General features: G+C 42.2%; 1 protein-coding gene across 7 annotated transcripts in view; it reads right to left on the bottom strand.

Moving 5' to 3' along the window:
- Positions 1-15,303, bottom strand: part of Cep76 (centrosomal protein 76) — a 31,311-nt gene extending 16,008 nt beyond the window's left edge. For 2 of the 7 annotated variants that reach the window (XM_076555402.1, XM_006970073.4), the window contains exons 1-7: positions 14,977-15,117; positions 14,073-14,228; positions 12,203-12,275; positions 11,228-11,452; positions 8,223-8,408; positions 5,807-5,904; positions 1,333-1,461 (exon numbers count right to left, since the gene is read on the bottom strand). In XM_076555402.1, coding sequence (XP_076411517.1) covers positions 1,333-1,461; positions 5,807-5,904; positions 8,223-8,408; positions 11,228-11,452; positions 12,203-12,275; positions 14,073-14,228; positions 14,977-15,039 — 930 coding nt within the window. In that variant the 5' untranslated portion in view covers positions 15,040-15,117. Of the gene's footprint in view, positions 1-1,332; positions 1,462-5,806; positions 5,905-8,222; positions 8,409-11,227; positions 11,453-12,202; positions 12,276-14,072; positions 14,229-14,478; positions 14,628-14,976 lie in introns of those variants that run through there. The other 5 variants (XM_076555403.1, XM_042263769.2, XM_015998696.3 and 2 more) reach the window with 4 other exon arrangements.
- Between the last annotated feature and the right edge of the window lie 86 nt (positions 15,304-15,389).

The following is a 15,389-nucleotide window of genomic DNA, read 5'->3' on the forward strand; positions in this document are numbered from 1 at the left end:
GGAACTCACTCTGTAGCCCAGGTTGGCCTTGAATTCACAGATCCACCTGGCTCTGCCTCTCAAGTGCTGGGATTAAAGGCGTGTGACACCACCACCCAGCTGCTAATTTAGGATTCTTTTTTTTTTTTAATTTAATTTTTTTTTTAAAGATTTATTTATTTATTATGTATACAACATGTATGACTGCAGGCCAGAAGAGGGCACCAGATCTCATTGCAGATGGTTGTGAGCCACCATGTGGTTGCTGGGAATTGAACTCAGAACCTCTGGAAGAGCAGTCAGTGCTCTTAACCTCTGAGCCATCTCTCTAGCCCCCTAATTTAGGATTCTTATTCCCAAGCTCCCTATTTAGAAATGAGGCCATTTGTGGTTTGTCCGAATGATTAGGGAGTGCAGGATATACATATGAATGCATACATCTGAGACACTCAAGTCAAAATAATCTAACACTGTACAGGAGCTCAACATGTATAAACTACTTGATCTATTCCTCAGAAGCTATACTTATATATGAAGTAGAAACTATACCTTAAATTTTAATCTCTAGACTAGTAATATGTAGCATGTAATATTTCTTAACACTGGGTAGCCACAGCTCCAGTGTGTCACCTGATTGCAAGGTAAACAACTGATATCCCTTAGTGTATTATGTTGCTAAGCCACAACAGGGCAGGTCAGCTGTATTAACGGCACTTTCAACCTAACAACATGTTCACAAACATGAAACGGCACCGTGAGTCAAGGTACATCTAGGTGAAATTATGCAGTTAAACATCCCTGGTCTTTGGCTTAGAAATATTGGTCATACACAATTAATGCACTGAGGATTGCTTTTAAAACAGTTCATGTATTATTTTTACTACTGTGTGAATATTGTGCCCCAATGCAGGTGTGAAGGTCAGAGAACAACTCTGTAGAGCTGGTTCTTCCTTCCTCCTTTATATGAGTTCCAGGGACTGAACTCAGGTCGCCAGCTTGCACAGCAAATGCTTTCCTCACTGTGCCATCCCAATGGCACTTACTACTGTTTTTTGCTTTGTTCTGTAAACAAAACTAACGCAATGTATGTCCAGAGCCCCTGTTCTGTACAGAGTTCAACTTGAACAAGCTATAACGTATCCAAATGTTTAATCAAGTTTAAGTATCATAAAAAAGAAATATTCCAAGTTAATAAAGATTGTATTATGCCATTGACCTAGCGAATAAAAGATAACTACTTTAGAAATAAACATTCATTTGGGTTATGAAAATATTTTTTTCTGTGCAAATTAAATATTTACAGCACTGCATCTCAAATACAGGGATGAAACTTTTCCAATATGATTTACGAACCTGTGCAAAAATCTTTACCAGCCGTGAGTTGTGTGAGGGTCGAATTTGCAAATACTCTCTCCACCACTGCTTAGCATAGACCAGAAATAATCGTTCTTTCTCTGCAGTTTTCTGACGTTCCAAGGCAAGCTTGAAATAAAAAAATTCAATTTCCTAAAATTACTGGAACAATCTATTGTTCTCCATCCCTGCTACCATGTCAACTTGACCTAACACTGACTTATTTGCAAACAACTCGACATTTCCCGGATTTTATAACCACATCAACAATCCACGTGACCTTTCCCTGCACACAACGAAGTTTTTAAATAATAAAACAGATCAATCACCTACCATACTGAAAACCACCTGCCTGAGTTTATTCTCACTCTGGCCCTGCCTCGTTTTCTCTCGCTCCCATCCACACAAGCCTTTTCTTTAAGCCCTTAGCTCCCACTACCCGGAACATACAGGCCCAATTTTGGAATTACTACTACTAATGTTCTTGAAGTTCAGACAGCTCCCTACCCTAGACATCTGACCTCAACTGGCCTCCCAGTAACCATTCTATCACACATCACCCTGTAGTAAGTTTTCCATTAACACCTTCTGTTTCTGGCATTTTGTTTACTGTCTCCAGACTCCTAAAAATAAGCTGCTGTAAGCCAGGCGTGGAAGCACATGCTTTTAATTCTAGCACTCAGGAGGCAGAGGCAGGAAGAGCTCTGTGAATTCAAGGCCAACCTGGTCTACATAGTAAGTTCCAGGCCAGCCACAGCGACATAAAAGAGAGACCCTGTCTTTAAAAAAATAGTGCTACCTGTGCACTGTTATGTCCCCAGCACATGGCACCTGGTCTCCTCCCACCCCCTTTTTTTCCCTCAAACTTACATGTTTGTGTAGGTGTGTGGATGCAAGTGCCCACAGAGCCAAGAGTGACTGGATCCCCTGGAGAGTTGCAGGCAGTTTTTAGCATCTGTTTAAGACTAGTAAGCATTCCTGACTAAAATTGTAAGAATAAGACCAGTGAGGTGGCTCAGCGTGTTAAAGGGGCTTGTCACGTAAGCCTGCTGACCTGAGTCTGATCCCCAGAATGCATCTAAAGGTAGGAGAGAGTCAACTCCACAAAGTAGTCCTGTGGCCTCCACACAAGCACCATGGCACATGTGCCCCCAGCCCCCATTTAGTGCACACACAATAATACATAAAATTTAAAAAATGTTTACAGGGCTGGAGAGATGGCTCAGCCATTAAAGGCTAGGCTCACAACCAAAAATATAAAAAATGTTTACAAAGAATGTGATTTTTAGACATTTCATATGTGTATCTGTGTGTGTGAATATGTGTGTGTGTGTACATATGTATATATACATACACACATGTATGAAACAGAATAAGCTATCTCTAAAATGACTGTTATCACAGAAAAATAACAAAATATAAAACGTCAAGGTCTGGAGAGATGGCTCAGTGGTTAAGAGCACTGGCTGCTCTTCCAGAGGACCTGGGTTTCATTCCTAGCACCCACATTGGGTGGCTCACAGCCACCTTTAACTGCAACTTGAGGGCTATAACCTCATCTAGATTCTTCGGGCATCCACACAACATGCATGCACATACATCAACATAGACACACACATATAAAGAAAATAAATATCTAAAAGCAAATAAGAACATAAAACGTTAGCTTTAAAAAGAAGAACCTGGCTGGGTGGCGGTGGCGCACGCCTTTAACCCCAGCACTCAAGGGAGGCAAAGCCAGGCGAATCTCTGTGAGTTCAAGGCCAGCCTGGTCTACAGAGCAAGATCCAGGACAGGCATCAAAACTACACAGAGAAACCCTGTCTGGAAAAAAAGAACCTGGCATGTGTAGTGGCACAGGCCTTGAATTCAAGCACATGGGAAGCCGAGGCAGGTGGATCTCTGTGAGGTTCAGGCAGGCCAAGGCTACACAGTGAGAGCCTGTGTCAAAAAAATGGAGAATCCACGGGTCTGGGGATGACACTCAGTGGTATTAGATGTACACAATTCAAGAACCCCTGGATTCAATTCCCAACTCAAAATAACAAACTTTGAGCTCAGGCACTCTTGTCTCAAAACAACAACAAAACCCCAACAAAATAAATTGTAATTAAAATAATTATTGGGGCAGTGGTGGCATACACCTTTAATCCCAGCACTTGCGAGGCAGAGAAAGGGTGATGGATCTATGAGTTCAAGACCAGCCTAGTCTACAGAGTGAGTTCCAGGACAGCTAGGGCTACACAGAGAAACCTTGTCTTAAATTTAAAAAAAAAAAAAAAAAAAAAAAAAAATCAAATAATTTGTTTATATATCATATGGCTTTATAAATAACATATACATACACATACACAAAAATAAATAAATTCCAACTCAAGGGACTGAGAAATCTGGTGACCTCACAAAACACAGGTAGTCACTGCTGAGACCCGACAGTATGGTTAGGAGAGTACAGGGCCGGAGCAGCCGAGTCTCAGGCCAGCGTATGAATGCCTGTCCAACGGATCTCTGAGAGGGGCAAGGTCTGTGGAGGCAAAGACCAGTGGACTTTGAGGCAGCGCAGGACACTGCTGGATTCACAGGCTTGCAGGCTCTTTCTCTTTCATTATGCTGCTGATTTTTTTTTTTTTGGTTTTTCAAAGCAGGGTTTCTCTGGGTAACTTTGCGCCTTTCCTGGAACTCACTTGGTAGCCCAGGCTGGCCTTGAACTCACAGAGATCCACCTGGCTCTGTCTCCCGAGTGCTGGGATTAAAGGCGTGCGCCACCACCGCCCGGCTGCTGTTGATTCTTATGGTGGTTTTTAGTTTCACTTTGTCAGTCACACATGTGACAGCTGTAATTTTCCCTGGAAACTCTGTTTTCTCAAATGTTTTCCCTAAGATTCGGCAGGAGGCTAATGCTTCTCAAATTTCTTATCTGGAATTAATAACTGCAATTCCTAACCCTGAGAACTTTTCTGACTCAATATAGGGAAAAATGCAATGCAAAGTGTGGGATGGATAGATCCACCTTAACCATCCACTAGAGCTTATATTGGTGGAAGAAGAATGGTATGGTGGAATGGGAAGAGCACCTTATCAAAGACTGCCTTTTACAGAGAGACTGAGACAAGTAGGACCCTAGGGAACAATATAAAAGCATGTCCTTTTTTTTTTTTTCCTGAGACAAGGTTTCACTGTGTAGCCTTGGCTGTCCAGGAACTTGCTCTGTAGACCAGGCTAGACTCGAACTCAGAGATCCACCTGTCTCTGCTTCCTGAGTGCTGGGATTAAAGGTGTGTGCCACCACAGACCAGCATAAAGGTATATCTTACAGATATGAAAACATTTTTCCGGTTCAAATATTGTTGTCCTTAGAGCAATGTACCACCTATGGCTACAACCTTTTAACTTTTTAATGCAAGCAGCTGCCAGCTGGCCTAAGTGCTGCAAGAGCAGGATGTGCCTAGCTTGGTATTTAGCTAAGCCTGCAAAAGTGCTGAACTCCAAGTCTAGACCGAAGTTATTATGTAGGGGAAGGGAAATGTGCTTAGGGAAGCATAAAGGGGAACAAAGGGGGGCTTTTAGGATGACTACGATGTAATTCTTAGAAGTCAAAACCAGAAACTAATAATAGAACTCTATGTAAGCCTGGTAGAACAAGCTCCGCCAAAGGATAAATAAAGATGGCTCAGGCTATTCGGGGCCACTTGTGTGCAATCCCTCTGGGGGTCAGATTTTTCCTTGTGCCCCTTCCTGTCTCAGGACCTGAACTCGAGCCGAGGCTGGACCCCAGCAGGAAATAAAGGCTCCCCAAGCATTCTACAGAGGATTACACCAAGACCAAGCTCTCAGTAAATGTCTATGAAATGAAGATGGCTCCGCAGGCCAAGGTGTCTGTCTACCCCCAAAGTCTAAGGACCTGAGCTGGATCCCCAGGAGCCGCATGGTGCAACGGCAGCGTCCACTCCTGAAAGTCACACAGCAGCACAGCCCCACCCCGAATGCACACAAACACATGCAAATGCAATGAAGCTTTCTTAGATACCGACCGACCCATGATGTACTCCATACCCCTTCAACTGTGTGACTCTTTCCCGGTCACACTTCTTTCTGGTCCTGGAGTTTGATCAGACCCGGGGCCTTGTACATGCTTAGCAAGCACTACCACTGAGCAGCATCGCCAGGCCCAGCCTTTTCTTTCCTTCTTTCTCGAGACAGGGTTTCTCTGTGTAGCTTTGGTGCCTGTCCTGGAGCTCACTTGGTAGCCCAGGCTGGCCTCGAACTCACAGAGATCCGCCTGGCTCTGCCTCCTCCCGAGTGCTGGGACTAAAGCTCGGCAGCCCCAGCTTTCTAGCTCTTTTCCTATCCCTCTGGTTAATTTTATAGGACACATCTGAACAGGAATGCTATTTTTTTCTAAACAGAAAATACTTTCTGGGGTAAATACTTCCTACAACTAAAGCAAATGTACAAAGGAGAGAAACTGACTTACCTGTGTGTTCACTACTTCTTGAGATAGTGTTTGGTTCAGTGGTGGGTACATCTCAAGTTTTATGTTTAAAATTCCCACAGAAACTTTTGATTCTGTGCCTATAAATACAAATAAATAGTTAAAATTCTACTTAAACTATTTAAAACATGGGACTTTCAGGACTATGTGTATTTTGTCAATCAGAGTATAGCCAAAATACTTTAGGAGTAAGGTGCTTTATCACCTAAGTAGAATGATAATACTCAACATTACACTTAATATTCATATTTAAAATGATTCAAAGTTTTAAAATGAACCAAATCAAAAAAAAATTTTTTTTTACTAAAGCACATACTTAATTATAACATTAAATATATTTTTAGCTTTCTAAAAAAAAATTAAGGAACTTTTCTGACCTCATGGATTTGGAATTCTTAAATTTATATTTTTTTCATATTTTTGAAATTTGTTAATGCTTTTTTTTATTTATTTAACTTTATTTTATGTGCACTGGTGTGAAGGTATCAGATCCCCTGGAATTGGATATACAGACAGTTGTAAGATGCCATGTGGGTGCTGAAAATTGAATCCACATCCTCTGGAAGAACTGCCAGTGCTATTAACCAATGAGCCATCTCTCTCCAGCCTCTTAAATTTATATCTTTAAATATATAATTCCAACTAGATTTTACATTAAGTACAAAACCAAAGAAACTGTTAAGATTGTCTCCATGACAATTAAGAAAGTATTCAAACTTTTTAACAGATACAGTAATTCTGTTTACCCTTTCTTATCACATCACATTTTGGACCCATGATATATATATGACTATTTAATACTTCTTGTTTTGTTTGTTTTTGGTTTTTTTTTTTTCTTCTTTTTTTCTTTAATACTTCTTAAGCAGATCAGTATATACTTATTTCCAGGTCATTGTTAGGATTACCATGTTAGGCCTACTTTTGTTGTGTGATTTTGAATTTTTGATTTTACAGTTATGAGTGCTTGCAGGAATATCTATCTTGCACCTTATGCATGCAGTGTCCTTGGAGACCATATTCCCAGAGACTGCAGTTAACTAACAATCACCAGTGAGCCACTATGTGGATGCTGTATACTGAACATGGGTCCTCTAGAAAAGCAGCTAGTGCTCTCAACCACTGAGCCTTCTCTCCAGGCCCAGGCCTATTTGTGAAGACAAAAGACCGGAAATCACTTTTTAAAACAAATCTCATGTATAAACAGAACTTTAGTTCTTTTTATTTAAATACAGACCTATTTTGAGTCTGATTTAGATTCCAAATTACTAAGGCCTTGCTGTCTACTGACCAAATGTAGCTTTCTTTCTTTCTTCTGTCTGTGTGCTTGCTCATGCATGTCTATGTGTAGCTGGCCTTGCCCACTCACATGAGTGTGGAGACCAGAGGCTGATGCTGAGTCCCTTCCACTTCTGCCCTCAGTCTTAGCTTTTGAGACAAAGTTTCTCACTGAACCTGGAGCTCACCAATTAGCTAGACTGGCTGGGCAGTGAGTTCCCAGGATTTGCATGTCTCCACTGCCATCAAGAGCTGGGTTACAGATGCAGGCCACCATGCCCAGCTTTGTTTTTATGTGGGCGCTGGGGATAGAACACAGTTCCTCATGCCTGTGTAGCATCTTAACCATCATGTAGTCCCAAGTTTAACTTGTATGTAAGCTATGATACTAATGCAATTCCATTACATGTTATAGATAAAACATTAGTAGCTTTTGTTTTCCTCAGTTCATGAGCTAATATATACCACATAGCAGGCAGTATGCAAAATCCAAGGAAGTAATAATGTACAACCTCTGTCCTTTACTGTTCATTGCTACTGACAATAAACAAGCTAGCAACCCTTTCAGATTTCACTTGTCCACTGTAAGGGGCTAGAGGAACATCTATCTACTCATTCATCAATAACCATTGGTATGAAGCTGGCACGGCGGTACACGCCAATAATCCCAGCATGAGGCGGCCAACTGTTCTATATGGAGAACTCATTCCAGCCATAATCAAAAACAAAATAACCCATAACCTACCCCTAAGAACCACTGTAGTGATGGGGATATGCTGTACTCTAGGGCACATCGGGAGAAGCTTATGCATACATGTACTCATGTATTTAAAAGAATCCTGGTTTTCTTTAAAACTTTATATTTATTTAACAACAACAACAAAATGTTGAACCTCCAAAATTTCTATTCATTTTCCAGGAAAAAAAATTCCTTAAGATAAGCCAGACTGACTTTGAAGAACGATGGTGCATTGTTCTTCCAGATATTCATGAGACAACTTACTACTGAAATTCTGATTAAACGCTGTTTTACAGGTCTCCCTCCTGTAAAGCCCTTTTGTCGACATAAAATGTATTTACAACAGTATTTATAAAAAGATAAGAGTGACACTAATCATCATACCTACACCCATAAGTTCCACAGTCAGACTGGTCACTCCATTTTCTGAGCCCAAAACTGATCTCCATTCCAGAAAATAGGATGCCACTAAAGTGGTCTCACCAAATATGTCTGTTTTGATCAGCACCATGTGAATTGGATCACTTATTGATAACATTGTTGTTGAATCGGCCATTCTAGTTCCATCACCTAGCAACACAAACCGAAGACAAAATACACGTATTATGTATTACTTAGGAACACAGAATCATTTTACAAGCTGAGGGTGTAGCTAAATGGTAGTGATTACCTAGCATGCCTGAAGCCTTTGATTCCATACCCAGCACCACATGTACACAAGTGCGCACACACACACACACACACACACACACACACACACACACACACACTTACTGAAAAATATACTACATAAGTGCTGTGGGATGGTCTATATGTCAAATTGCTCTGATTGGTCAATAAATAAAACACTGGTTGGCCAGTGGCCAGGCAGGAAGTAGGTGGGACAAGGAGAGAGGAGAATTCTGGGAAGCAGAAGGCGGAGGCAGAGAGACACTGCAGCCGCCGCCATGACCAGCAGCATGTGAAGATGCCGGTAAGCCACCAGCCACGTGGCAAGGCATAGATTTATGGAAATGGATTAATTTAAACTATAAGAACAGTTAGCAAGAAGCCTGCCACGGCCATACAGTTTGTATGCAATATAAGTCTCTGTGTTTACTTGGTTGGGTCTGAGCGGCTGTGGGACTGGTGGTTGACAAAGATTTGTCCTGACTGTGGGCAAGGCCGGAAAACTCTAGCTACACATAAGCTTACATACAATGAAATAATTTGGTGAGGTCTCTGAAAGTATGCCAGAATCTGGGGGAAAATATCATCCCATTTCAATGACTGATATTTGAGAGGACTAGCAGAGTATGACGACTTATCTAGAAGTTATTTAGTTATGTTACTTACTGTAGTCAATTCTTCCTGATCCATGAAAATTCTATTCTTGAATAGAATTTATTATATTATATAAAACTACAAAGAAAAGGCCATCAGCTAGGTGAGGTGTACACACCTCCAATCCCAGCACTCTGAAAGTAGAGGTGGTATGATCTGTAAGTTCAAGGCCTGTCAGAGTACTTAGTGAGACCCCTCTCAAAAAAAGCATATACACACCAAAAAGAGAACCCTAAAACTGCAGGGGGCTGGACAGATGGCTCAGTGACTAAGAACACTTGTTCTTGCAGAGCCTGTGTGTTCAATTCCCAGCACCGACATGGCCACTCGCAGCCCTCTGTAACTCCAGTTCCAGGGGATCTTATGCCCTCTGCTAGCCTCTGTGGGCACTGCACATCACACATTGTGCCCAAATGCACATATATGCAGGCACAACACCCATACACATAAAATAAAAATATAAAACCCTACCACATGTCAACATTAATCCTCAAATTACATTCACTCTACAACTCCAGAAATTATCACAGTATTATCTACATAAAACTGGAAGAACCAGGGGCCAAGATGACTTAGTAGTTGTTATAGTACATGCTGCACAACCAAGAGGACCAATGGTCAGAACCTTAGAACTCACATCAATACCAGATGTTCAATCCGCCTACCTCTGTCTCCCAAGTGCTGGGATTAAAGGCATGCGCCACAACTGCCCAACTAATTAACATTTTTTAAAAGTCTTCGTTTGTGTGGGGGTGGGGAGGTGTATGCATTAACATTTTCTTCCATTCTCTCTCTCTTTTTGGTTTTTTTAAGACAGAGTTTCTCTGTGTAGTCCTAGCAGTCCTTGGAACCCTAGACCAGGCTGGCCTAGAACTCAGAGATCCATCTGCCTCTGCCTCCCAAGGGCTGGGATTAAAGGCGTAGGCCACCACACTAGCCTCCCTTTAAAAATGTTAATGGTCTATAGAGAGTGAGTTCCAGGACAGCCAGGACTACACAGAGAAACCCTGTCTTGAAAACAACAACAACAACAAAAAAAAAACCCCAAACAAACCAACATTTTTATAGGGAGAAAAAAAAAATCTCAAAAGGACTGGGGTTTAGCTCAGTTTGCAGAGTGCTCGTCTATTATGGACAAGGCCTTGGGTTTGACCTCAGCCTCAAATAAACCATGTCTGTTGGCACACACCTAAAGCACTAGAGGGTATAGGCAGGAGAGTCAGAAGCTTAGGGCCACCCTCAGCTATACACAGAGTTCAAGGACAGCCTGTGCTACTTGAGACCCCAGCTCATAAAAACAATAGAAAAGGTAAAAATCTCTGAGGCATCTTTTACAGGCACTAAATTATTTAGGCAGACTTCTGCAATTTTGCTTGCTTTATGGCTTTAAGTTGATAAGTAAAATGTATCTAATGCATTGATACATTATACAAACTTTTTTTTTAATGTGTGATGTTTTTGAGACATGGTCTTACTATGTAGACCAGGCTGGCCTCCAACTTGAAATCCTCCTGCCTTAGCTCCTTCTTCCTGCTAAAACTGGCCATGTGATAGGATTATAAGGATTAGAAACACAAACCACCACAACCAGATTCAAACTTAGACTGTTAAGTTTCAAAACTAGGTGTGGTGGCACATACTTGTAATTCCAGTACTTGAAGGTACAAAAGACTATGTACATAATAGATATAAGCAATTAACTAAAAAACAAAAACAAAAAACAAACAAAACAAAAAACACCAATTAACATAGAAAAAAATTAAGAGAAAATTAGTGAATAGAGCAAGAAGCAGTTAAGAATTCATTTAAATAAGAAATAGTACTAGGGAGTTAAAACTGAACAAAATCCTAGAGATACTCATCTACCATAATCAATCTGTCCTCCCCCAGCCCCCAAGGTCTCACTAGGCAACTCAGAGCTCTGACTGCCTCTGCCCTGAGTGCTGGGATTCAAAGTGGAGCCCCCAGGCCGGGTTCACAATCTCTCTATAGCACAGGTTGCTGTAGTTGTTCTGCAACAAACAAAAAGCAAACACGTTTAATTAGGTGTCATTACTGTTTCTTACCTAAACTTTCTCTGTGAACTTCAAGCAGAAATCCGTCATGGAAATCTGGCTCACAAGCACACGGAACAGGCTTTGAGCGGAAACGTTGGTTCCGATAATGTAAACACAAAGTAAACGTCGAACAAATTTGTCCTGGTAAAGGCTCAGGTTCTTGCAGATGTTCCAAGAAAGCTTTTCCACCCAAAACCTGAAGGTAAAGATACCTCCGTGTTGGATCAACATTAGCTGCAAAGTGTAGCAACATATGAGGAAACTGCCAGATAACTGAATGAATGTGATCAAGACATTAGAAACGACTTGACAGACACAGACTTTGACTAAAATAAAAAGTGAATCACCCAGTTTACTATGTAGCAGAATCATTTGCATTATAGCAAGCAGAGATCTATAATATAGTCTTTACTGAGTTTACAGACTTGCTACATTTGAGAGAATCAAAGCCAAGGTTAGGTGTACCTTTGGTTTTTAGCTGTCTATAAAGCATGAAATCACCTCCACAAGCCAACTCAGATCATTATCAACTTAGTAACTGTATCTGTCAAATAATTATTTCACCATTAAACAGCAAGCACATATAGTTTGCTTTCTTTGTTTTTGGAGACAGGGTCTCTCTATATGTCTTTGGCTGCCTTGGAACTCACTCTGTAGACCAGGCTGGCCTCCAATTCACAGAGATTCACCTGCCTCTGCCTCCCAAGTGCTGGGATAAAAGGCGCTGTACCATCAGTTTTTATAAAATATATCATTACAACATCAGAAATCAATGCTCCTGATTTGGGGTATACTATATAGTATATCTGATATATTTCACGCAAAACAGCATCTAAATTTTAGGTTAACTAATGACAAATTTTAAGTACTTCATCTTGAAAAGAAAAACTTGAAATGTTTTCTATCAAATACCAAACACTATAGCATGTCCATTACCAACCACAGACAAGTTTCTGTTAAAAATATATATCTGTATATACATACTTTTTTTTAATGTTGACTGTTTATCAAAAGCAACAGCTTGCTTTGGAGAAGGGAGTTCTTGATCAACACTGTCCTAGAAAAGTAGAGGGAAAAAATAAAAGTGAGGAAATAAAGATTTTAGTTAAGAGAACGGCAGTGGCACAACAAAGCACTACAGGATTAGGACGTAGAGCAAGAGATTAGGTCAAACTGCCTCCAAAAGTATTAAAAAAAAAAAGAGAGAGATATAAAACAAACTAAAGCCTTTATCTGCTAGCCTAATTAAAATGAAAATAAATTCCTGCATAAAAGAGATCTAACTGGTAAAAATCTAATACAAAGGGATTCAATTGTCTTTAAATCTTGCCATCCACAATTTTTTTTTTTTTTTAAGTTTTTTGTTGTTGTTGTTTTGAGACTAGGTTTCTCTTTGTAGCCCTGGCTGTCCTGGAGGTTGCTGTGCAGACCAGGCTGGCCTCGAACTCACAGAGCCCTGTCTGTCTGCCTCAAGAGTGCTAGAATTAAAGGCATGCGCCACCAAGCCTGGCCTTAAAACAAACCAATACCTTAAACAAGGCTAAACTTCCTTTAATCCCTATATAACGTTTGGCTTTTGGGGATACTGGCATTTACCTTTACTCCCTGCGCTTGGGAGGCACAGGTAGGGGGAATCTCTGTGATTTCAGGGCCAGCTTTGTCTATATAGTGAGTTCCAGGACAACCAGAGCTATATAGTGAGACCCTGTCTCAAAAAACCCAAACAACAACAACAACAAAAACCCAACCAAACAAAGACTTAAAAAGTAACATTCATAAAGCAGAGCCTGTTAATAGGTCAGTTTTTCTAACAAATGGGTTTGCAAACCTCAAAACCCAAAAGATGATAATGTACTAAAGTGCCCAATTCTCCAGGGTATGAGTCCATCCTATTTCTAGTAGACTATTATTCCTGTATTGAGGTCACAGTTTTTCATTATTGCCTCATTTTCAAAATAAGGCCTACTTACTAAGCTCACCAGGACACATCCCACTACTGACCTATTTGTAGAGATCTGTCAGTTTTTTTCCTTAAGGAACTGTGTAAGTGTACTTGTTTTAAACTCAGGCCTAACTGAAGAACAGACATCTACAGAGTAACAGGAGTTGCTCCACTTCAGAGAGGGAAGTATGGTGTACACCTCCCATCTCAACAGCACTATCTGCCAACTCATGTTGGGGCCAACTGAAAACCTTAGAAAAGGAGCTGGGTGGTGGTGGCGGTCCACTTTAATCCCAGCACTCAGGAGGCAGAGGCAGGCAGGATCTCTGAGTTCAAGGCCAGCCTGATCTACAAAGCAAGTTCCAGGACAGCCAGGAATACACAAAGAAACCCTGCCTGGAAAAAGAAAAGAAAAGCAACAACAATCACCACCTGTCGGAACGATAGTACAGGAGCTGTAGTTTAGAGCACCTGTTGCTCTTTCAGGGAACCCAGGTTCAATTCCCAACACCCTGATTGATGGTGGTTCACTCCATTTCCAGGGGACTGAAGCCCTTCCTGACCACCAGGCATGCAAGTGGTTCACAGACTCACATGCAGGCAAAACAACCACACACATAAAACTAGTACTTTTTTAAAAACTAAGAAAAAATGGAGGAGCAGTGGTAGTTCAGGGATCTCTGTTAGTAAGAGGCCAGCCTGGTCTACAGAATGAGTTCCAGGACAGCCAGGACTATTACACAGAGGAACCCTGTCTCGGAAAACAAAAACAAACCCTAAGAAAAAGGGCTATTACTAGACAGAATGAAATTATAGTGGTTTTACAAATGAAGAACCCCAGGTATGGACCCTATAAACGTAAACACAGCAAATAGTCACACTTTCAATTTGTTTGCCTAAAAAATTACTCACAGTCACAAAATTAAGTTCTTTCATTACATCATCAATGATTCCTCGACGTCTAAGAGCTTTGATCAGATCTTCTGTGGATAAATGTTGTTGATCAGGTGCCAATTCTTCTCGTATAGTCTCGGCGAGAATTTCTCTTATCCTGCCATGGACATCCATCTGTGGAGAAAACTCAGAATTTACAACATTATAAAGCAGTTAAATAAATACCACCAGTTCTCGAGTTTTCGGCTTCTAAAACTAACGGCCAATGCCAATAAAAGTAAGCTTTTAAAGAGGTGAGACTTTTGAGCAAAATACTAGAAGCAATCTGAACTGGCTGGTTATCAACGAACTACCTTTATTGCTGGTTGCCCACAAATAACTTAATGAAAACAAATCTTTAGAGGGGAAGTAGAGAAACACAAACCTGTGAGGAGGCAGACCCAAAAGCGAGTTATTTCAGCTTTCCGCTAATTCAACTTGCAACTCTAAACTTACTTGTCAGCCTACTCCCTTGCCTATCCGATGGAAAAGTGAGACACTTTCGAGGATTCGACGAAAGAAGCCAGAGACCCGGCACAAACCCCGGCGCACGCACACACCATAAAGAGGGCTTTATTACTTCAGCTTACAGGCAGCAGTCGAGCGCCGCAGGTTGAAACTCGCGCTTCTCTCTCCTGGAAGCCCCGAGTGGGGTAAATGCGTTCGTTGTCGGTCACTTATGCTCTTCTTACTGCAGATCGGGGTTCCTGGCTAAGAGTAACCCTGACATCTCGCCTTGGACTACTTCTACCTGAACTGGAGGACATCGCCAGCGATCGCCTCGGTTTCCCAGCCGTCCCGCACCCCGGCTGCAGAGCCCTGAGCACTCCCTGCTCGGGTCCCCACCGAGAGAGCTCGGGGCCGGTCCGCCCGCGCTCCTCACCTTGCTCAGCTGCTGGTGGATGAGCTGCTTGAGCTCCGAGGCTTTCTCCGGAGGCAGCGACATGATGCCGACCTGGGCGCCTCGCGGCCAGCCTCAGACGATGCAACCGCGGAGCCCGTCGTCCCGGGCACGCAGCATCAGTGGCGGGCGGAGCACAAAGCGCCGCGGCGGCGCGGTCGCGTCAGACCCGGCAGGGCGGGAACCCGGCGGCGGCCGCGGCGGCACAACGAACTGTTTTCAAACGGTGCGGACTGACAGACGCCGGGGCTGCCCTCCGAGCTGCCTGATCGGCGCCGTCCGCCCCGCCTCCTCCTCGAGGATTCCCGCCCCGCCCTACGCGTGGTTCCCGACGTCCTCGGCCTTCGGTCCCCTTACCGACGCCCCGAGAAGCGCCGCCCGCCGCGCGCCTAGGG

This window comes from Peromyscus maniculatus, chromosome 19, assembly GCF_049852395.1.
Source record: "Peromyscus maniculatus bairdii isolate BWxNUB_F1_BW_parent chromosome 19, HU_Pman_BW_mat_3.1, whole genome shotgun sequence".
Taxonomy (NCBI): domain Eukaryota; kingdom Metazoa; phylum Chordata; class Mammalia; order Rodentia; family Cricetidae; genus Peromyscus; species Peromyscus maniculatus.